Here is a 21,568-nt window from a genome sequence, read left to right as displayed (position 1 = left end):
AGCGCCGCATTGACTAGTCTAGCGATAAAGTGCCTAGGGGTGCAACGCTGGACCTGGCTTTAAAAACCGCTCCCTAATGTCACGTCTCCGTCTCAACTATTCCCGAACTTTCAAACAACTTCACTAAGGGCAGTGGCGGCATTGGTGGATTATAGCATAGTCGCGCGACTACGGGTTCGAGACACAGACCTGGCGTCAATAAAAGTATTGTTTCCAGTAAATCTTGCATTTCTGATCCAATCTTCCGAACAGCCATTCCACCCTTTCATATTGCTCCTATTTGTCCTCGAATGCCTCTAGCGAACTGCTATATATATGTGGAGGATATCAAAAGTTGAATCCTCACTTTTATCCCTTTAAGTACGATAGAACCTGACTCGCTGCACGCTTTCCCTCCTCAACAGCTCCATCGACGAAACCTGTCCAACCATGAGCCCAATCGGCATTGGCTAAGACGATTTCTCGACTAACGTAGGCCGCTTCTGTAAGTGATTTGAAGCTTGTAGAGATCTGCCCGGCTCCCCATGCGCCCCATTGCCCTCTTGAGAAAGGGTCAGTGTTCCAGTCGTGCCACAACATATCGGTAGGTTTCCCGGACCATTTTGATGGGTAGCATGACTTGAAAGTTGCCTGTAGGAATTCACTTGGATCCCCGACCACATTTCTACCTTGTCGCCATGGATTACCTCCAGGAAAGCCTGCAAGATAGGTCCCTTCGCGTGAAGAGTATCTATCTGTCAAGAGAGCGTCAACTGGGGCATCTGAGTCAGCAAATCCGCACCAGGCCGGAATTTTGGCATCCACGTGGATGTGGACTTTTCCACCAAAGTTTGGATGGCGAACTTTACTGAAGGGAGTTGGCAAAGGCGGCTGGAAGTCTACTTCGCTCAAACAGTGTAGTGGTAGCGTACATATTACATGCTTTGATCGGATTGTGGCTCCTGATTGTAGGGTCGTAACCACGGATCCAGGTTGGTGAGTGACGGCTTTAATGGGATCGCTGAAGACCGCATCTCCAGCTATATCTGCGAAGACGAGATTTGCGAAACCAGAATGTCCGATCTTGAGTTTATAACGATCGGAAGCCTGCATGAGCCTATCCCAGTCGTAGCCAGCAAGAGCATAATAGTGAAGAATATTTAAGAACCCTGCTTCCATTGGTGGAATGTTCCCGAAAACGACAAGGTTGGAAAACAAGAAATCAAGTTCTTCCTTCGTGAACCCACTGAGTTGGTTGATTCTGTCTCCGACTGTGAGAGAATCGTACTTCTCGATAGCTTCAAGGTTGGCTAGAGGCGTGTACGGAAAGGGAAATATCGTTGCTCCTCCCTGACCATCCACGTCGAAAAACGCTTTCGTGGTCCTATCAAGGCTCTGAACAAGGGAGGCCTTATCGAGGAAGGAAGTGGAATATTCTTTGCTCCCCTCTGAGTTTGGCATGCTCATACTGCAAAATTCTGGTTCGGCACTTCCAGAGGTTTGCAGAAAGTCGTCAGGTTTGGTTAAGCCGTAATCTGTGAGTTCTGCCCAGACGTTTGGTTGTGCCCAATGAACCCATTCACCGCCCATCTCGAATTTGTTTCCCCAAAGATCAACAGTCCAAGTTCTTCCACCAATTCGGTCTCGACCTTCCACGAGAAGGACCCTTTTGCCACTTCGAGAAACATTTCGGGCCGCAATGAGTCCTGTGTAACCGGCCCCGACAACGACCACATCATAGTCGTTAGTAGAATTGAGTGTCACATTCGACTTTTTGTAAGCCACAGTTGGGAGGCCATATGATGTGGAAGAAGAGTCCACCGTGAAGTGAACACCTTCCTGTGATCTTGGGATCTCATGCATAGTGGCTGTAAACTGAATTGTATGCTCTTACAGATATGGCTTAGTACTACCGCTCCTATATATGGCTCCTATTCGAGGTTTGTCCAAAGTAGGTAGTTATTGTCCGAGATGCTTTATTTGTTGATGATTTACCTTCTCTGAGTTGGTAGTCGTGACTATTAGCAGGAACAGAAGGCCAGGGCGAGGAGAGTAGAGGTACGCGTGGGTTTAGTTGATCGGGTTGGGGTCGCACCCGCACCTTTGAGCGGGGCGTCTAGCTTTATCTGGTGGGTCTCGCCGCACGATTGTAGACCAGCTTTTGTGCAATAGCGACATAGCCCGTGTTCCCATGTAAAATAAGGTATCGTCGTCTAAAGTCTCGTATCATAATGAGCGGCTGTAAACGACACGTTGCCCGACTCACTGCTACCTGCATCTCCAATCGTGCCTGGTCATTGCATTTGGGCGTTTCCTTGGGGCATTTCTTGGGCAATAGAGCTGGCACTAGGATATCGAAAGAGCGAAAGTTAAAGTTATTCCGCTTTGAAACTAACTACCTTTTCAAACCGTAAGCGACTTCGTTGTCAATCGGCTGCGTACTGACCAATCATGAATTGCGGGCCATGGTTTCCCTACTACAGTTGATTCATTCCTTATCTCTCTTGAGTCTTGCCAGCCGCTATACCCTTCCGAATTGCCCAATATCGCCGCTCTTACTAGTCAGCCAAGGCCGCGTTATCTCCCCTCTCCATTGGCAACCTGAGGTTGGCGGTTCTTTAAGTCTGGATGACACTGTTGTTAAACTGTTGAAATATGGTCAAAGCCTTCCGAACTGACGCTTCTATGAACCACCGGCTCCTCCAATTCATTCACTCAATTTCTTGAACATCTATTACCAGCATTTTTGGTGCCCGTCATGGCTTCCAGCGATGCAGCAATCGAGCAAGATCCCACTCGACCCACGACTGCAGCGGACATCAAACTAACTGAGCTGGGTTATAAGCCTGAACTGCGGCGTCAATATTCTCAGCTCGCAGTCACAGCCATCGCCGTCATCACTTGTAATTCATGGGGCGCGGTAGGAGGAAGTCTCATCACAGGTATATTCAGACTCGTTCTTGGTGCTTGCCTAGTATGAGCATTTTGCTGATACTCGCCCCACTAGGCATGGCCTTTGGCGGTCCCCCAACCATTATTTATGGCTGGCTGCTGGTCACTTTTGTCTCCATATTCACGGCATTATCACTAGGGGAATTTGCCAGTGCATACCCTACCTCTGCTGGTCCTTACTTCTGGGTGGCCGCAATCTCTCCACGACATCTAGTAGCACCGTTGAGCTATCTGACTGGATTGTTGAACTTAGTAGCTTGGATTGTCACAACGTCGGCTGCAACTCTGTTCCTTGCTCAATGTGTAATGGCAATGATCAGCCTGTGTACTTCCGATTTTGTTATCGAGGTGAGTCTGCTGACGATGTTTTACTCACTCAGCATGTCACTAAGCTTGGTGTTAGCGTTGGATGACGTTCCTTGTCTACACGGCCTTTCTCCTAGCTGGATTGACAATGGCAACAGTAGGCGATCGGTTGATGCCCAAGGTTGTCCAACTGGGTCTTCTGTTCACTGCTCTTGGCTGCTTTGTTTCAGCGACTGTCGTCCTAGCCACCTCATCGCACAAGGCATCTGCAAAGGATGTTTTCCAGACTTTCATCAACCAATCTGGGTGGAGCAGCAATGGGATTGCGGCTTGCATCGGTCTCATCAACCCCTCGTTTGGGTTTGCCGGCTTTGACGCAGCTATTCATTATGCTGAAGAGATCAAAAACCCGTCGATTGCTATCCCCCGAGCTTTAATATCCCTCGTTGGTATCAATTTTGTCACTGGACTTTTCTTCTTTATCAGTATCTTTTTCAGTGTCACGAACTATGATGCGGTTCTCGCAACCACTACAGGTCTACCACTTGCTGAGATGTATCGACAAGCGGGAGGTTTAGGTGTCGGTGTTGGCCTTACTTTTGTTGTCTTTATTGCCGGAATCCCAGCTATGTTCGACATCTTTATCGCAACAGTTCGCCTGACATGGGCATTTGCTAGGGACAATGGGCTACCCTTCTCGGATAGACTCGCAACAGTGAACGCCAAACTTGGTGTTCCCTTATGGGCGGCAGTTGCCATCGCTGTCATTGAAATCCTGCTAGGAGTCGTATACATTGGCAACACCACAGCATTCTCAGCCTTTATTTCTTCATCTCTCATATTGAACAACCTGATATATGTCGTCCCCATTCTGGTAAACATGGTTCAAGGGCGACAAGCGGTTGTTTATGGACCTTTCCGCCTAAAGGGGATCTTTGGCTGGCTTTGCAACTCCATAGTCTGCTGCTGGATTCTTTTCACCGTCATCTTCTTCCAGTTCCCATTCTTCCGACCGGTCACCCCTGCGAACATGAACTATACCGTGGTCATTCTCATGGCTACAGTCATCCTTGGATCCGGATGGTTTCTATTGGCAGGACACAGCACTTATCATGGTCCTGAGTCGCATATAACTGTGCAAGGGGTTCCACATGTAAACAATCAAGGAACCAAGGGAGAGACTAAATTAGTCCTTGTCCAGACGACAGGCTCGCAGACCGCTGAAAGTCAATCTCTGGAAAACTCGAAAATTAAGAAATGAGTCTGTCTAGACTCGGTCTGCCTGACTCAATCATAGTCAACTTTCTGGCTTGTTTTGATATCCTAAAGCACTAGTAATACCCATTTAAGGCTAGTAAACGCTAGTAATGGATTAGTTGAACTAACTTAGGAAAGAAGTAATTTCTGTCTATTGCGCAGTACTTAAATTATATCTTCATGTAAGAGGATAAACACTGTCTGCTTTTCCTCACTATGTCTGAAAGGATATTAGTCCGGCTTGATATACGACCATGATTGAATATAGCACCGGCGAATATATCAGTCCTCATTCTTCTATTTATATAATTTTTCTATCCCTAGGTATATAGGATTTTGCCTCGATTACTAGTACGTCAGGTTAATCATTACAGTTTTCGGTTCAGTAAATGCATGAAGTGCACTGATACCGCACTCTCGTCCTAGACCACTTTGCTTAGCACCTCCGAAAGGTGCAGAAAGGAAGTTCAGACTGATACAGTTGATGCCCACCATTCCGCTCTCGAACTCAGCCGCAATTCGCATTGCTCGATTGATATCCTGAGTAAAAACGCCTGCCATCAAGCCATATTCAGAGTTATTAGACAACGCAAGCACTTCCTCCTCAGTTTTGAACTTTCGAATAACGGAAACAGGCCCAAAGATTTCCTGGTTGTAAATCTCGGAGTCCAGTGCAGGCTCCTCAAAGACTACAGGGTCAATATAGTAACCCTTTCGAAGTTAGAGAATTGTGCACGTATGGAGATTGGTTTCAACTCACCTGTTGGTTTTCGCGTGGGCCTCCAGTCAATTGCTTACCGCCCCCACCGGTTTGTGCTCTTTCAATGAATCCGCTGACTCGATTGAACTGTGCTTCGTCCACCAGTGGCCCAAGTTCTGTTCTAGGCACGCTGGGATCCCCTAGCTTACTTGCTTTTTCACGTAAGGAGGCAACGTATTGTTCTAGGAATTTGTCATAGATATTTTCGTGAACGAAGACCCTACTACTTGCAACGCACACCTGGCCGCTGAAAGTAGTGATTCCGTCAACAGTCCACTTGATGGCATTTCCCAAATCGCAATCATCGAAGACGACAGCCGGAGACTTTCCCCCCAGCTCGAGGGTGACTCGCTTCAAGTTGGATTTCGCAGCCAACTCCTGCACTCGCTTTCCTGTGGAAATGCTGCCGGTGAAGCTTATTTTCCTTATGCGCATATGGCTAGCTAGGAGTGCACCTGTAGTGCCATCCCCGGGGAGTACTTGGAAAACGCCTGGTGGGAGGCCAGCCTCCTTTGCTAGTATTCCGAGGGCGATTGTTGCAAATGGCGTCTTTTCCGAGGGCTTAAAGATAAAACAATTCCCAGTGACAAGCGCAGGAGCAGCCTTTAGGCCGAGTGTGATCAGTGGTCCGTTCCAGGGAACAATGCCTGCCGTTACTCCCAGTGGCTCATGCCGGATGATTTTAAGGAACCCATCGTCCTGCGGGAAAGTTTCTCCATTGAACTTGTCTATCCAGCCCAAGTAATATCGAATGCCATCGGCTGCCAATCCTGCTTCAAACTCATTAAATGCAGGAGTTGTTCCCAAGGTCAAACGTGTAAGATCTCCCAGGACACTAGTGTGCTGCTCGACAAGATCTGCGAATCTCAGCAAGATCTTGGTACGTGCTTTTGGTGCTAGCTTTCTCCAGGCTGGGAACGCCTTCTCTGCGCAAGACACTGCATAGTCAACATCTTCCGCACCGGCGACTGGGACATCTTCAGCCACAAGGCTGCCGTCGCTTGGGTTGAACACTTTGGCTTTTGTGGTATTCCGGGCATCTACGTATTCGTTATTCACGAATAGCTGCCTAGGCAGATTGGAGGTAGAGAATGGGAATTGCATAGTCCACTCTGGTCAGCCTGTATGTGTTGGAATTCGGGTTAAGCTTGCCTGTTAGGTCTGATAGTATGTCAGGAGTATTGCCCAACCGTTCATTAGATTTCTCAGGGGCTACAACTTCTTGAATAGTATCTCATTCCAAATTTCATCGGATGGAAGACTATTATTTCCTGCTGCCGAGGCCAGGATGTGAGCGTTGGCTAAGTCCTCCAATCCGAATGCCCGGAATCGAATGCCTAGAATAGGCCTAGCGTCGCAAGAGGGGCCCCCCGCCCCCCACTCCCCGTTCTTTGTTTGCAGATCTGTCTCGCCCCTCCCAGCAGCACGGACAATCTGGCCATGGTCCCGAAAGCTTGCAGTGCTCGTAGTGCGCGGTCCGATGTATCACTATCTTGGTCGAGAACGTTCTAAGTAAGTCAGCAGCTGAGTCTTGTACCAGGTGAACCTCAGAATCACGAGCTGATATCCTTTATTTCCTGTCTTTCCGGTGGAAATTACTTTTACTCAGCAAAAAGATCTAAGGTCGGGGTAATAATGAGGCCTATCCTGAAGTCTATCCGCGTCTCTTGCATAGTCTGTTAAGATTCCACATTGTTCTAAGATCTTTGAATTAGATAATATTCTCTAAGAGTCGTGATAACTACGTATCAGAGAAGCGATACAAGCTTTTCTAAATGTTGACTCTGATCAGCTGTAGAAACGCAAGAACGAATAAAGCTTAGAATCAGCCGACCCTGAGTGTCATCCTCCGTGCCGATAGAGAGAATATTCCTAATATGATGTTAGATTAAGAGAAAAGCAACGAATTGGCTCACTTCACGTACGTGAGATGATTATGCTTATCCAGCACATTGAATAGAGGTAGTGTACCACTGGGCTGACTCTTTTTCCGGTACGCGTCAAGGAACGCAATTTGGGCGCTATAGGCCTCGTCACTAAAGAGAATTTTCAGCCATAGTGATAACAATCGGGTCTTATGGATACATACACTTCCCACTTGACTGTGCCGATATATATAGGCAATTTTTGTGAATTTCTAGTATTAGACTCGTTTGAGAAAGTAGCCTCCACACAATAAGTGATTCATGACTCACAAGACATCCGAGTCCACCGGTAACTTCTGGAAAAGGCTCAATGGCGCTTGAGGCTGTATCAGCAGTGAGTATATTCATGTTCGTCTATCATAACAAGCAATCGAATTTGAGACTTACCCCCCAAACAGCCTCAGTGTTTGACCCATAGTACTGGTTCAAGACTCTTTGTCGAACAGGTCGTAGTCTGTCAAACCAGAAGGGGACACTGAAGAACAATGCCCCAGCAACCGGAGGAAATACACGTGGACCTTCACGCTAGTTGTCAGAATTTTATGATTTAGGGATCCGGTATCTGTTGGGATTCGTACCAGATGTGAATAAATTTGTGGCAATATGTGCCCCTCCAGAGGAGTGTCCAAAAAGAATCACCTTATGAACTGATCCTTGACCAAATCTCTGAGACGAGATGTTATCATAGATCCACTGCCGAGTTGCTTGGATATCATCAGCGCCTCCTGGATGTTGAACATTGGGGACCAAACGGTGATTTGCTATCACCACGATGATGTTGTGACCTGCAAAGTAATTGCCGATATTGGCGTAACACTATCTTAAAGTTCAGCGGTTTCACATGAGTAGTCCTCAGTTTGTGAACATGCCTTGTCACTCCAGGCCTTGTCCCCCGAGAAGAAACCTCCTCCATGCTCGAATAGAAGCACCGCCTTTTCTGGAGAATTGGCTGGCGGAACATAAACATCAAGACGATGACGTTCATGAGGCCCATACTTCTCATCCTTAATGACCTTCACATTGTTTGCTGCATCCTCGTAGAACGGTTCGTAGAGTTGTCGCCATTTCTGGTGCTTAAGAGATAAATTATCTGCCTAACGTGTGGGAGTTGAGAAAAGAGTTAGATGCTTACTTCTTCGTCGCCTAGATTGAAACTCGTTGTGCCTGCTGCGATCTCGTCGAAAATTTTATCCATCTTGATGAAAGCAGTACTCTTCACCGGCACAATATTACTACTAGAGGTGATGAGTTCTAACTGGGATTGGAGGAAGCAGAGAGATGGGTTAGTTAACGAGGCATGGACTTGCCAAGAGCTACGGTGTTTGCTTAAAGCAGCACTCAGGGCAGGCCAAGCTAGCTCTCATCGGGCCTGTATGGGGCGATTCTATGGTAGATGGTTACGTAGCTTATTCGCCACTGCCATTCCTCACCTACGTGAATAATTCCATCACCGGAACTCATCGTCACTAGGTAGATACGCACTTCTCCATTATATCAACTCGACGTAGCGTAGACTCCTTCAATTCTCAACTCTAGTATGAGTGCTTGACTATCACTCATTTACACTATACGGTGGAAGAAGAGCTAGTACTTATCACGAACAAAAATCCATCTCCTCTCCCGCACGAATACATGTTTGGCTAGCTATAGATTTCACAGCTTTCCTCTCCAAGTCGTCATTGGGATATTTTGTCACTCCTTCGGAGACACAATTTTTATCTCACTGAGTGACCCGGTCTGACTTCCTTGCTGGGGCCTTTTCAATCTATCAGTAGACTGTAATTTTCGATAGTGTTCTACTTACCCAAATTCGCGATTAACAGCCCGCTGGAACCAATCTGCAACTGTTATGGAGGGACTTCGCAATATTAGTCCACTAAGTTACATTGCTGAGATTAGATGAGTGGAATAAACTCACTACTTCTTCTGTGGACCTTGAAGAACGAAATTCGTGCGGCCCTGGTTGAAATAGGCTATTGAATAACGAGCCGGTGAGTTTTCCATTTGTTTTGCTCTTACACGATGATAATTTGATTTGAATCTATCGTCAGACCATGCCACTAGATGTTGTTAGTCTTCACCGTAGCATCTAAGTCATGAGGACTTACTGAGCATGTCTCCAATGTTGACCACGATCGGCCCAGTGTGTGCCGGTAGCGGTGTAAATACGTCACCCATGGCATAAGTAGTATGAGATTCCCTACCCGGGCATATCTCAAGTCCATCCTCGCCATCGAGCTGAAACAAAAGGGTCAGGCAGCCGATGTCGGTATGGGAGCCTGCTCGCCATGTTCCGGGTGCCCCCTGCGAAGGAGGGTAATGGATCATTCGTAGCTGCGTCAAACAATCATCCTTCGACGGGTCGTTGGCGATCTGGAAATAGTCTGCGGGAAATCCCAGAGCGATACCAAGACAGGATACTATCTAGTTAGTTGCGGAGACTCTGAGAAATATAGTAATACGTACACACGCGGTCAGAGATTACTGCACACTTATCCATAAAGGCCCGAGTTGTGCTATTGAAGTGGGGTACGTCTTCATCAGAAGGCCATGTAGAGTTGCGCTGTAGCCAGAGGGACTCTTTCTCGTCGTAAACCCCGGTACTCGGTCGTAATTGAGCCTAGGAAAAAGCTAGTCAATCCTCGAGGCTATTGAATAGACATTAGGCAGTGAATCCTTACTTTATATTCCCAACCATTATTGGTTTTCAGATCATGGGGAGTCTTACCCTTCGACTCGTGAGGCAAAGCAAAGAAGGCTTTTGAAATTGCAAACTGCTGTTTGATTTCGTCAACACTGATACCATGATCGACCAGGGTCAGAAAGCCCGCAGTTTCCGCAGCTTCAACAAGTTGCTGGGTAATTTCTTCTCGTCGATATTCGAAATCTGTAAATGATTAAGCCTTGCTAGATCAGAGGAATTTGAACTAGATTACCTTTCAGAGAAATAACTGGCACTAATCGGGCTGCCATGGTTTCAATTGTTATTCATATGCATGCAGTACCATAACAACTCATCTAATCAATCGTGTGCTAGAATGAGATCGGGTTTATAAGTCCAGAGGCTGCTAAATACCGGCCAGGGTGGAGAGTCGCAGTGTGAAAGCCAATAAACATATCCTTCCGCAATGAACTCTGCTGGCAAGTGATGCGGTCCTCGTGTGCGCGGTCCGAGTAGTGCCTGGGCCGATTGAACGAGAATGCGGCTTGGATTTTTACTGTCCTGGTTATTCTACGCCACTTTTAGCCAAATTACGCGACGAAGGTAGTAATTCCCGCCTACTGGTGATAGACATGTTAAGCTAGATGGTGCGAAGCAACTGCCACTCTTCCAATTCCTGCACACCTTGCTCCCTTCCGATTTATCCTTTTTCTCGAATATACTGTGTGATAGATGCTGCAGGATACTATTTATCCTCGCACAAAGAATTATCCCTACTATGGTGACTCGGTAAGTCTAATGCCCTTATTCCTTGGGATGGGATAGCTTCTCAGACCATGCAGATCAGAGGTGCGGCAGCATGCATCAACTGCGAGCTGCTGGGTCATCATTGACAACGTTGCCTGGGATGTTACTGATCTGATCCAATGGCATCCTGGTGGTTCCGATGCCATTCTGAGATACGCCGGGAAAGATGTCACAAAGACGTTCCACGCATTACATGCTGCCGATACCCTCGAAAAGCATATGAAACCAAAGTAAGTGAACACCTTTTCACTTAAGCCAAATCTACCCATCAGCAGCATGACACTCTTGTACATACTAAGCTACACAGCCAGAGACTTGGGTCTGTCGAGAAGGGCCTTAGACAGCCTCAAGCAGTTACAAGTTCAAGGCCAGTATCATCCAAAGCGATCCGAAATTCGAGGCTATTGAATCTGCAGGATGTTGAGTCTGCTGCTTCGGCTATCTTAGACACCCGCGCCCTTGCTTGTATGCTTCATTCGTCCAATATTGTGGCGAGCGACGAGCTGACTTTCTTAAGTCATCAATACTGGAGCCGACGACGAGGTTGCCGTGCAGTGGAATCGCCGCTGTTGGGGAATGATCAGATTTCGCCCGCGAGTGTTAAGACCCCTGGAAAAGGCCGATCTCACAACTAAAATTCTGGGCAAAGTTTTCTCTGCACCATTCTTCATATGTCCAGCTGGTGGTGCCAGGCTGGCGCACCCAGAAGGAGAGGTAATACTCACAAAGGCAGCGGGTAAACATGATATCTTGCATTGGGTTTGCAACATGGCAAGCCGTACCCAGGAGGACATCGCCACCGCCCGGGGACCCGATCAAGTAGTGTACTGGCAGATCTACGCGATGAGGGACCTTCGCAAAACTGAGCGAGAGATCAAAAACGCCGTGAAACTAGGTTTCAAGGGATTTGCTCTTACTGTAGATGCGATCCGTGCAGGAAAAAGAGAGCGCGACCTTCGGGCAGCCTTGCTTGAAGAAGCAGTAAGTACCATTTGCCATGTGGCCAACGAACGAGGACTAATTGGTTTGATGGCAACAGGAAGACGACGATGACCTTGCAGATTCCGATGGCGAGGCCGGGCTATCTGGTAGCCCCACGGTGACCCGAGGGTAAGGTACTTTATTCTTCTTTTGCTGGATCGTATCACTAAGACCAAGCAGCATGATGTGGGAAGAGTTCGATTGGGAATCTGCTCTGAAGTGGCTCCGAAAGCAGACCGACCTGCCTATTTGCATTAAAGGTATTCAGAGCTGGCAAGATGCAAAGCTTTGCGCGGAGTATGTGGTAATTCCGTGGCTATCCAATCACGCAGGCCGTCAATTGGACGGAGCCCCCTCTGCCGTCGAAACGCTTTTGGACATGCAACGATTCTGTCCTGGGGTCTTTGAAAGAAGTGAAGTTATAGTGGATGGTGGAATTAGACGAGGGACTGATATCCTGAAAGCATTCGCTCTAGGAGCAACATCTGTTGGCCTGGGACGGCCTTTTATTTACGCATTGGCTCTTGGGGAGCGAGGAATATCTCGAACCATCCAGATATTGCGACAAGAGATCGAGACCGGGATGTCGTTGTTGGGAGTCAATAAACTTAGCGAGCTAAATCGCTTATATGTAAGTGAAGGAAGCTGGACACAATAGCCACCGCTGCTGACATTTTGGTTGTGAGCTCAGGTTGATACACGTTTTCTCGAAGTTGATACTGACTCCTTGAGGCCGAGATTATAGTATAATCTGAATTTAGGACGAGGGTATTGTTTCTGGAATCTGGCACATCGCAATACTTGAGGGCGAGCAGAAGGAATCCGGGCGGCAGTGTAAGAGCATTGCGCATGTTGAAATCATGGAATGCAAAGCGCGACAGTGTTTCACAGGTCAGAAGGAACGTTAATTAGTTGAATAGCATTTGAATACCGAGCTCGTCAAACACTTCCAGCCAGGTGACAGGGCCATCAGGAGAATCTTGCTTTTCCCACACTAATTGCAGGGTGTTGCTTAGAACATCAACAAGGTTAATTTTGTTCCTATTCTTCAGTGTCTGAAGACAGCCGAGAAGATATTGTCTCTTAGCAGGCACGTCAAGTGCAAGTGATGAGCCGGCCGCAAGGATTGGAAATGAGCTGACGTGCCATATTGAACTCTCCTGAGGAATGAGGTGCAGCGCGTCGACAATCGATGCTGCGGTATGATGAAGGTATTCTCTTATCGAGTAGTTGTCCCGGAGTAAGCTCAACCTGGCCTTGAGTAAATTCGGAAACGCAGTATATAGAGTCAGAAGAGCGGATTGGCAATAGGCGTGCGCCATAATATCACAATAGGTTGCACAAGATCCTATTGGTTGCGGGTTAGCCAAAAAGCTTTCTGCGTGCTGACCCTGAAACTCGGGACCGCGTGCTTCCAAGCCACTGGATGATGCTCGAGACTCAATCTCCCACTGCATCAACTTTGTTTCAACGGACATTGCAGAATCGAGCAACTGTTCGGAGAGGCCTCGAGTTCGAAGCGCTCGCACAGCGACACCTACCATTCCGACATATGGCATTAGAGTGGACCACGTTCCCAACAGCGGGTCAATCGAGGGGGTGGTGGCTAAATCGGACTGTTGCAAGTCATTCTGTCCGTACGAGACTGGTCGTTCGTCCCACTCAATGCCCTTGCCGAAGTCAAGACCGAATATCTCAAGAGGAAGACTTTGACAATCGGCCACAAAGCCTACCAATGCCACCATCCAGCACAATGCATTAACGATGAACTTGGGTACATTGCAACCATGGTGCTGATGCAGCTTTAGAAGCCATATCCCTGCTTTCATATGGTCCAGACCGTTCTTTGAGGGCTCGAACCATGACTGTAAGGAGGTCAGTACGGGCAACAACTTCAGAGAAACATCATGTTACGGCTCGTACCTCAGTGATTGCCAGCATCACGATGCCAGCCAATGTAGAGATCTCGAAAGTGCGTGCCTGTAGCTCTTTCCGTAGGTGCACGATAGCGGTGGTGCGGAAATGCCACGCGCAATTCAGCGCATCATCTGAGGCATCACTATAGTTCAAGTACATTGCCGCAATTGACATGAGAGTATACGAGACTGCGTCGCTCTGCAGAGCAAAGCAGCTCATTGACTCAATGAATGGATTTGATTCCTCGTTGGTGATTGTCATGATGGGTCCAACGGAAGTCACATAGCAATTGCGTAGAAGCCGGCCGAGGAGGTCACGTTCGCTTGAGATAAACGTGTTCTCTGGGATCTGGATTGTGCATCGTCTAGCCAGTGCGCCGTAGGGGAGAGAGTCATCTATCGTTGCGTCTTGTGCGTCCGAGCCACGTGCAAGTCCTTCGTGGTCCGGGGGAGACGTGTTCACCCAGCACATGACTTTCTCAAGCGTGGATGAACTGACAGATTCGCATGGCGACGTGAAGGAGCCTTCGGGCGAGGTGAAATGGTCATAAACGTCCGCAGCACAGCTACGCGGACTCAGCTCGATGATCTTTGGGGATGTTTGGTCAAACTTTTGCTGGCGGTGGTGAGCGTGTCGATATGTTTGTGTTGGTCTTAGACCCTCCTCTTTTGTCTGATCCTGGCTGGGCGACTTCCTCCTGTGCTCTTTGCGCTTGCCGTCATATTCAATGATGCGGAATTTGGATGGCTGCCGGCGGCCACTTGGGGCCTGGTAACCAGGACATACGACTTGGCGTTTTCGACATTGGGTGCAGGCAGGCTCTCCCCCATCACAACGAGCGTGGCTTTGCCGACAACTCTGGCAGCCTAAAGAGAGGGGATCAGCATATAGTAGTAGGGTGTTGGAGCCACAGCCTTACATTTGGCACTGCGCTTCAGTCGGGGAGGTAGTTGAGTTCTTGGGAATGGCTTTGCGAAGAAGTCATGGTCCATAATTCAGTTTCGGATTCAGATGTTTGAACCATCGTCTGGCTATACTGTGCAGTATCGTGACCATGCAGCAAGACATTGATGGGGCACACTCCAGCTGTAGGCATAATACTAGCTCGTTGGCCAAACTAGTTAAGACGAAGAGGTGGTGGTGGGATAGAGCGCTTGCAGGCACAGCGCTTGCAGGCACAGCGCTTGCAAAACGGCTAATCCCTTCTAGGATAAATTACCCCGGATATCTAGGCAGAGATAGTGCGAGCTTGTTCTCTCTGGGGCCACGAGGGAGACAAGGATCGCCCTGAGCTTGGTAAAAGCGGCCAGAGAAGTTCGACTCTGGCACCAGCTCGGCTTGGGATGGGAAGGACCACAACACGCCTGGTTTTCGAGAGCTCCACGTCTTGACTCAAACCGGACCCCTACCCGCCTAGTCGTTTGGTAACGCTCACCCATCAATGCGGGTATGTTCTGGACCAGGAGCGGAGGTCCACGCCACCCAAGGATGAAATGTACTGTACTCAGCCAGGGGAGATTGCCACAACCAATAGCAAAGCCCGGCTCGAACAATTCCTCTCTGGGCAGATCAATATGCCACGCACCCACCTGATCTTGGAAGTAGTGCGGTGAGCTCTGGTCGTCGAGAATGACTACTGACTAGCCAACTCAAGAAGTGAGGGAGTATGATCCAAATGTACTTGAGATGAACAACATTCGAGAAGTCAAGTGCTTGTCAAGTTTTCCTCTCGATGGCACCCCAAATGGCCACGTGACAATGTCCAAGACTCGAGATGGCAATCACTATGTGGTTGATACCAAGACCCTCTCAACCGGGCTCTCGTCTTTGGGAGCACTAGCTGCCAAGTCAACCTCATCCGACAGCCTTTTCCAGCAGTATGATGTGGTGGTCATCGGTGCCGGCTACTGTGGCCTCGTTGCTGCACGTGACCTTTCTATCACGGGCAAGAAGGTCCTTTTGATCGAGGGCCGCGACCGCATTGGAGGTCGAACTTTCACCTACGACTTCTTACAGCATAAGGTCGAACTTGGTGGGACCTGGATACACTGGGGTCAGCCAAATCTTTGGTCCGAGATATCCCGTTATGGTCTTGAGCAGTCCCTTGCCGAGAGCAAAGTATTCAGCGAGCCTTGTGAAGTCTCAATCAATTTTAACGATTCCGACAACTCACGACCGGTGCTACGCGATGTACAAACCATGAAATCGACCATGCAGCGCCTCATTGCGGCATATTTTGATGTCGATGGCCAGGGCGGAAGAACGATTTTCCCTCTACCATATGCTAAGATGAGCAACATTAGTGCGGTGAGAAAATACGACAACCTCAGTGTTGGGGCTCGCCTACAGCAGCTTGTCGGTTTTACCCAGCAAGAAATGACATTGCTCACTGCAAATCTCACAGCTTTTGGCTCTGTTCCGCCTGCTGAACAGTCCTTTCTCACGACTTTGCACTATTATGCCCTTGCCGGTTATGACTATGACCGACTCATGAGTATGATTGGGAGGTACAAGCTCGCTGCTGGGCAATCTGATCTCGCCGCTAGAATCCTGGGCGAGTATACCGGCCATGCCATCTTCGGGAAGCGAGTGGAAGCAGTCAACAACCATGGTGGAGTGGTTCAAGTGGCATTGGCTTCTGGCGACAACATCACCGCTCGACAACTGATCTGTACTGTGCCCGTCAATTGCCTATCAGATATCAAGTTTACGCCACCATTGCCCCCTCAGTTCACCAAGGTGAAGCATCCTAACTTTGGTGGCAAGATTATTCTACACTTGGACAAAAGGATTCCTTCGTGGTGGGGTCTTGTTGCGTCACCGACTCCCGTAGACAGTCTTCTCACAGACAAATACTCAAAAAGGAATGGCACGTTCGTGGTAGGGTTTCCTCCAGGTTGCAACCCAGCGTCAAATTTCAGAGTAGTCCAAGATCCTGAGACGTTTCTTGATCATGTACAGCGATTGGGAGTTCCACCATCATGGGAAGCAAGACCTACAGACCTCATTTGGCACGACTGGAATACAGATGAGTTTTCCAAGGGGCAGTGGGCCTCATGGGGTACTGGACAGTTTGGGAGCCTGAAAAGCCTGATGGAGGGTGCAAATGTGAGCAAAGAAATTACCTTGGCAAGCGCAGATTGGGCCGATGGTTGGACAGGTTTCATCGACGGTGCTATAGCACAGGGTAGAAAGTCCGCATTGAGAGCACTCAGTAGACTTGATTCATATAAACTGTAGAGGATTGGTTCGAAATTGCTAAAGCAGTATATTTCTAGCGGTCTCTCAGCTCTGCGTGCGAGAAGCTGAAGCGACAGATAAAGTTGTCTGCCAGGAGCAGCTCTAGTCCGTTTCCCTGAATTGCAAGCATGAGCGATGAATAGTCGTCCAAGTTGCTGCAGCTCGGATGGCGGTGTTGCAATTCGCCGTCGAAATATCCCACCTCACTCCTCCAGGCGTAAAGCCCACTCATAAAGTGAGGTTAAACTATTTCAATAAGTAATGAGCGCACTGGTATACCACAGGTGGTCCGACCAGTCGGCAGAGTTCCATGTCGATGATGCTGACTCATGTCACTCGAGCCTAAGGCTATGCGAGTGTCGCAACATGCTCGACCTCAACATCGCGCTTAGGGGTTTTATTCTCATTGACCTGATGTTCATAGTCCCCCCTGAAGATGAAATCAGGTTGCTGCATACGAAGACTTTCCTTGACGCTCTGCATGAGAGAATTCCGGCCAGAATCATCTGCTTCGAAAATCTGGTCGATTTGCTCCAGTGTGAGCCCACAGGTTTCGGGATAGAAGAAGTACACCAAAGGGACAAAAGATGCATTCAGTATCATCCCTAGACAAGATTGGTCAGAAGTGAGCTGGAATTTTGCATTCGACGTTGGTAGCAGATAATCGAGCTGGTGAATGAAATGCATTGAGAATACATACAGATCAGCCAATATCGCCATCTTATCCGGGCCAATCCGGTAGGTGTAGTCGTGACGACTATGCCATTGGCTGAACGGTTAGCAAAATCGATCATTGTGTCATCATATGCACATACATTAATTTAGTATTAATGATGTTGTAGAGTAGATAAATATAATTATATAGATGGGTGGTCAAGTGCGACGCGTGGGTCATTATCCGGGTGGGTCATTAGATAGATGTCCGACTTATAAGTTCTCATAGAATATAGAATAAGCGCTGAGTAGCCCTAGGCTCCCTAGGCTCCTATAGTAAATTGAGTTGCGCTGGGCTGCGGGCCAAAATATAGATTAATTAACAAATTAATTAATAATTTTTAAACTAGACTTTTATAGCTATAAAACTAACTAAGTTTATAGGGATACGATTTACCTATTGTGTATGGTAAAGAGTGGCTCATTACAGGGTTGGCTCATTACATGGTGCCCAGACTTAATTCTCTCCCTCCCCTCCCCCTCTCCGCATCTGCATCCGCTGCTGCAGGTCCAAAAAGTCCCCCTGCGCAAAACGCCAAATCAAGATCGATATCAGTTTCCCATCTACATACAACCCACAACTGCTCGTGCCTCCAACTTACCTGTCCGTTCACTCACCCCTTGTACCATATCTCCACCCCCTCAAAGCAGTCGTCTACCATCCTCTTCCTTCCTCTCTCAATCAAGAAGACGCCAGACAGAAACTAAATCCAAAAATGTCCGCGACCAACAACGAAATCACCATCCCACTGCCTACATCCTTGACCTCGACGTCAACGACGCTGCCCGGCTCAACCAGCCAAGCACTGATCGCCCACCTGCGGGCACAAGGTGCGATCCCGGAACTCTCCACTCTGCTCGCAGACAGCCTTGCACGGGCAGGATGGACAGACCGAGTGCGCGCGTTGAGCGCAGAACTGCTCCGGAACGGGTCGTGCGATACATTCCCCGAGCTGATGACCGAGGTGCTGCGGCGGGCGCGCATCCCCAAGTCGCAGGCGCAGGCCGGTGACAAGCAGATCGAGACTGCCAGTGGGAAGGACAAGGACAAGGACAAGAAGGGCGCTGGGGCAAACGGCACCAGTACCCCTACCGGTGCTGCGGCCGTCAATGGCGTCAACGGAAACGGAGCTATCCCCGTCAGCAAGGAGTGGTCGGGCGGGCCCGACGGCCTACCGGACGTCAGGATTCCTGAGGTTACCGTCGAGGCCGCGGTTGAGTTTCTCAAGGAGCGCATCAAGGACGTCGTCCAGCCTATCGACGACGATAGCGATTGAGCCGTCCATTCTACAATCCTGACCTGGAAACCTCGTTGATGGAAGAAGAGCGAGTTCCTCCCAAAATTGGCCGAGGCGTACGGAAACGGGACAATTGGACGAGCCCGTGTTATCTTGTCATGTTGGGTAAACATAGCATGGCGCGCAAAGCATAGCGATTGGAGTATGGGTACGGGAAATTTTTGGGACAGGCCAGTGGGTGGTCAAGACTCTTACGCTGGAGCACAGTCGCAAAAGACCTATTACCGGAAAGGGCGTCAAGATTATCATCACAATTAGGGCATGGTAATCAAGAGCGCTCGATCGATACATACCATACTGTATGTACATATGGCAGCACAATAATAGTCTATCCATCCATCCGTCCACCTATAACGATTCGAAAAATACCTGATTATAATGCGATCTTTTGCATGTATATATACTAGTAGAGAAAGCCAAGGAAATAAGCTGTGGCATGGTTAAGAATGGTGCATATCACTTTTTTACAGATCCGATCCGATCAAACCAGATCGCTGTTGCTGTTGGCTGTGAACCATGCTCCCTCTCCAATTCCAATTCCCATTCCAATTCCAATTCCCGTTACCATTCGCAGATTTCCTGCCCCTCCTTGATCATTCCAAAGCCGGATGTTACAGGCGAGATCAAAAGAGGCTAATCGGTTTTCGCTCTTTGGTGGCAACTGCCGCAGTCCTTCTTCTCAAATCTAGGTATGTAGTGCTCTGCTCGCTTCGTTAAGCCCAAACACCCTTAGGCCAATGCTGACTAGGGAAGAGAAAGATAGAAACGAATAAAAAGACGCGGACGCGTCTGTCGTTGCTTGATTTCGCTAGTGTTCGCAATGTATCCAAAAGAAAAAAAATCTCGGCAAAAGGTCTGAAGAATAAGACACACAAGGTGAAGACCCTATAAAGATCTCAGTGTGCCTTCTACCCCCCCTGGTGGTCATCAATGATGTAGTAATCTCAAACAAGAAATGCGGCGAGAGCATAACTGGCTCTCCCTCCACAAAAAGCCCTGGTTATAGCACTCCCCCCGGCAGAGTCTGCTGAGGCACGGCTCGTCCATTTGATGCACTTGGGATGCCCACCCCACTGCTCCCATTGTTTCCCAGCCCCAGTGGTTTCATGCCTCCACCCGACTGAGGCACGTCAACTATTGGGTTGGCGAGTTTTCGGAGCATGAACATAGGTTTCTTGCCTTCCCGGTCCAGGTCTTTGAACAGTGCCAGTGGCTTCTCCTCCAAGCCAACACATCGTTCCTGGTCACCATATACAATATACAATGCATACTGTCGCCAATCCGCCTGAATATTGTACTTGCGGAGCGCGGCGGGAAGGACCTTGTAACAAGGGTCTTCGAGGCCTACCCGAAAAGATTTGAAGATTTCAACGGATGGCGCTTCACCCGGAGTATGGCCGCCTGCGGCACTGGATGGCAGATTCGGCGGAACGGAGGCAGACATTTCTCGTGATGGGATTAATGTGGAAGCATTTGAAATCGACGAATTGGTCGGGTTGAGCTTTGCTGAGACTGATTTTGCTGAGGTGGGGGGTTCACGATCGAGGGTAACCTCCTTCATCCGAGATGACGGCTCATCGGACCCATCGTACCTTGACCCAGCGCTGCCCCCATCCCTCTGATATGATCGGGGAGCAAGTGGTTGATGATGAGGCAATGGAGAGGTCGGCGAAGGAGCAATGGGTGACGGCTGGGATAACATGCCACCTGACATCGATGCAGTTAGCGTGTTTGATGCCAGACTTGCCGCAGCTGACGGATCTAGAGCGGAGTTCTCTGTGAGAGTCCTACCCTCATGTATTGTACTAGGTATATATGTTGGAGAATTGTTCTTGGGTGTGGAACTTAAACCCAACTTCTTGGAGAATGTTCGAGTTAGGCTCGTTTTCTCTGGCATTGGATGTGTCGTTATAACTGGGGAGCTGAGGTCTTGCTGGTATATTTCAGGGTTGATGGAATTGTTCTGGTATGGGGCATAGGGCAGAGGTTCTGATCGCTCTTTCGCCATCTTGAAAACTGGGAGGAGTTCCTGACGTAGTTTGCGGTAGTCGTCCGCTAGCCTTGTGAGCTGGGCTTCGGTCTGTGCGATTCGTTCATCTCGTAATCGAATTATAGATCGCGCGATTCTGGCAATGTCTTCTTTTGTGGCCATTTCATGCTGCGGATTTCGTTCAGCGGCTAAGAGGCTGGGTTAACGAAGTGCCTTATGTGAGTATCAATGCTGCTTACTTGGTGGGACATAGTCATCAGGCTCGATTGGAATGTCCTGATTGACTTTCATGTCATAGACATTCTTCAGGATGGTCAACCTATGGCCAACACTGGCAATGCCCATCTCTTTTAGTTCATCATGCTTGAGTGCCACAAGCGCTTCACCCTCGATGCCATGCTCTATCCAATTTGATTAGCCCGACAGTCTTCGGGTTGCAGACGGGCAAGGGATAATGGTACCTATGAAAGCCTGACAGTACTGCCTTAGATTTAAACTCGACACAAACTGTGCACACTCTTCTGGGCTCCATTCTGTTATTATAGTCCGTGGCAGATTGGGATCCTCGCCGGCATTGTCGAAGGTGGTGGGGGTATGTTCATTGGATTGAGGTTCTGAGGAGGTTTCCGAGTCGGTATGTAACTGCGTTGGTGAAGTCATGACACTTCTCTCATACTCGTCGTCTGCATCAGAGTCGGCATGGTATGTTGCTCCAGGAAATGCCATGTTGTTCAGCTGGTATGCGGCGCTCTGGCTGTTCCTCTGGCAGCCCTGGCCCGA

At 48.7% G+C, this 21,568-nt stretch overlaps 11 protein-coding genes across 11 annotated transcripts; 5 read left to right on the top strand and 6 right to left on the bottom strand.

Annotated features, from left to right (window-relative positions):
* Positions 1-348: 348 nt before the first annotated feature.
* On the bottom strand, positions 349-1,842 carry A1O9_09907 (uncharacterized protein; the record flags this gene model as incomplete). Its single annotated transcript, XM_013401248.1, has 1 exon — positions 349-1,842. The coding sequence occupies one exon, from the start codon at positions 1,840-1,842 to the stop codon at positions 349-351; it is 1,494 nt and encodes a 497-aa protein (XP_013256702.1).
* Positions 1,843-2,737: 895 nt separating this feature from the next.
* A1O9_09906 (uncharacterized protein) lies at positions 2,738-4,498 on the top strand (the record flags this gene model as incomplete). Its single annotated transcript, XM_013401247.1, has 3 exons — positions 2,738-2,921; positions 2,987-3,279; positions 3,335-4,498. 3 exons carry the CDS (start codon positions 2,738-2,740, stop codon positions 4,496-4,498), a joined length of 1,641 nt encoding a protein of 546 aa, XP_013256701.1.
* A 344-nt stretch (positions 4,499-4,842) lies between these two features.
* A1O9_09905 (uncharacterized protein) lies at positions 4,843-6,358 on the bottom strand (the record flags this gene model as incomplete). The annotated part of the gene is made up of 2 exons (XM_013401246.1): positions 4,843-5,205; positions 5,255-6,358. The coding sequence occupies 2 exons, from the start codon at positions 6,356-6,358 to the stop codon at positions 4,843-4,845; spliced, it is 1,467 nt and encodes a 488-aa protein (XP_013256700.1).
* A 2,738-nt stretch (positions 6,359-9,096) lies between these two features.
* On the bottom strand, positions 9,097-10,152 carry A1O9_09904 (uncharacterized protein; the record flags this gene model as incomplete). Its single annotated transcript, XM_013401245.1, has 5 exons — positions 9,097-9,152; positions 9,288-9,603; positions 9,650-9,799; positions 9,861-10,066; positions 10,116-10,152. The coding sequence occupies 5 exons, from the start codon at positions 10,150-10,152 to the stop codon at positions 9,097-9,099; spliced, it is 765 nt and encodes a 254-aa protein (XP_013256699.1).
* A 467-nt stretch (positions 10,153-10,619) lies between these two features.
* On the top strand, positions 10,620-10,882 carry A1O9_09903 (L-lactate dehydrogenase (cytochrome); the record flags this gene model as incomplete). Its single annotated transcript, XM_013401244.1, has 2 exons — positions 10,620-10,630; positions 10,684-10,882. 2 exons carry the CDS (start codon positions 10,620-10,622, stop codon positions 10,880-10,882), a joined length of 210 nt encoding a protein of 69 aa, XP_013256698.1.
* Positions 10,883-11,416: 534 nt separating this feature from the next.
* Positions 11,417-12,537, top strand: A1O9_09902 (uncharacterized protein; the record flags this gene model as incomplete). Its single annotated transcript, XM_013401243.1, has 4 exons — positions 11,417-11,629; positions 11,688-11,758; positions 11,810-12,260; positions 12,391-12,537. The coding sequence occupies 4 exons, from the start codon at positions 11,417-11,419 to the stop codon at positions 12,535-12,537; spliced, it is 882 nt and encodes a 293-aa protein (XP_013256697.1).
* A1O9_09901 (uncharacterized protein) lies at positions 12,538-14,538 on the bottom strand (the record flags this gene model as incomplete). The annotated part of the gene is made up of 3 exons (XM_013401242.1): positions 12,538-13,494; positions 13,553-14,412; positions 14,466-14,538. 3 exons carry the CDS (start codon positions 14,536-14,538, stop codon positions 12,538-12,540), a joined length of 1,890 nt encoding a protein of 629 aa, XP_013256696.1.
* Positions 14,539-15,304: 766 nt separating this feature from the next.
* On the top strand, positions 15,305-16,786 carry A1O9_09900 (uncharacterized protein; the record flags this gene model as incomplete). The annotated part of the gene is made up of 1 exon (XM_013401241.1): positions 15,305-16,786. One exon carries the CDS (start codon positions 15,305-15,307, stop codon positions 16,784-16,786), a length of 1,482 nt encoding a protein of 493 aa, XP_013256695.1.
* A 348-nt stretch (positions 16,787-17,134) lies between these two features.
* On the bottom strand, positions 17,135-17,580 carry A1O9_09899 (uncharacterized protein; the record flags this gene model as incomplete). Its single annotated transcript, XM_013401240.1, has 2 exons — positions 17,135-17,391; positions 17,487-17,580. The coding sequence occupies 2 exons, from the start codon at positions 17,578-17,580 to the stop codon at positions 17,135-17,137; spliced, it is 351 nt and encodes a 116-aa protein (XP_013256694.1).
* Positions 17,581-18,156: 576 nt separating this feature from the next.
* Positions 18,157-18,777, top strand: A1O9_09898 (uncharacterized protein; the record flags this gene model as incomplete). The annotated part of the gene is made up of 1 exon (XM_013401239.1): positions 18,157-18,777. The coding sequence occupies exon 1, from the start codon at positions 18,217-18,219 to the stop codon at positions 18,775-18,777; it is 561 nt and encodes a 186-aa protein (XP_013256693.1). The 5' UTR covers positions 18,157-18,216.
* A 1,021-nt stretch (positions 18,778-19,798) lies between these two features.
* A1O9_09897 (uncharacterized protein) lies at positions 19,799-21,514 on the bottom strand (the record flags this gene model as incomplete). The annotated part of the gene is made up of 3 exons (XM_013401238.1): positions 19,799-20,976; positions 21,028-21,189; positions 21,250-21,514. 3 exons carry the CDS (start codon positions 21,512-21,514, stop codon positions 19,799-19,801), a joined length of 1,605 nt encoding a protein of 534 aa, XP_013256692.1.
* Positions 21,515-21,568: the final 54 nt, after the last annotated feature.

Source organism: Exophiala aquamarina (genome assembly GCF_000709125.1).
Source record: "Exophiala aquamarina CBS 119918 chromosome Unknown aczIA-supercont1.11, whole genome shotgun sequence".
In the NCBI taxonomy this organism is placed as follows: domain Eukaryota; kingdom Fungi; phylum Ascomycota; class Eurotiomycetes; order Chaetothyriales; family Herpotrichiellaceae; genus Exophiala; species Exophiala aquamarina.
This window is presented reverse-complemented; position numbering and strand designations above follow the sequence as displayed.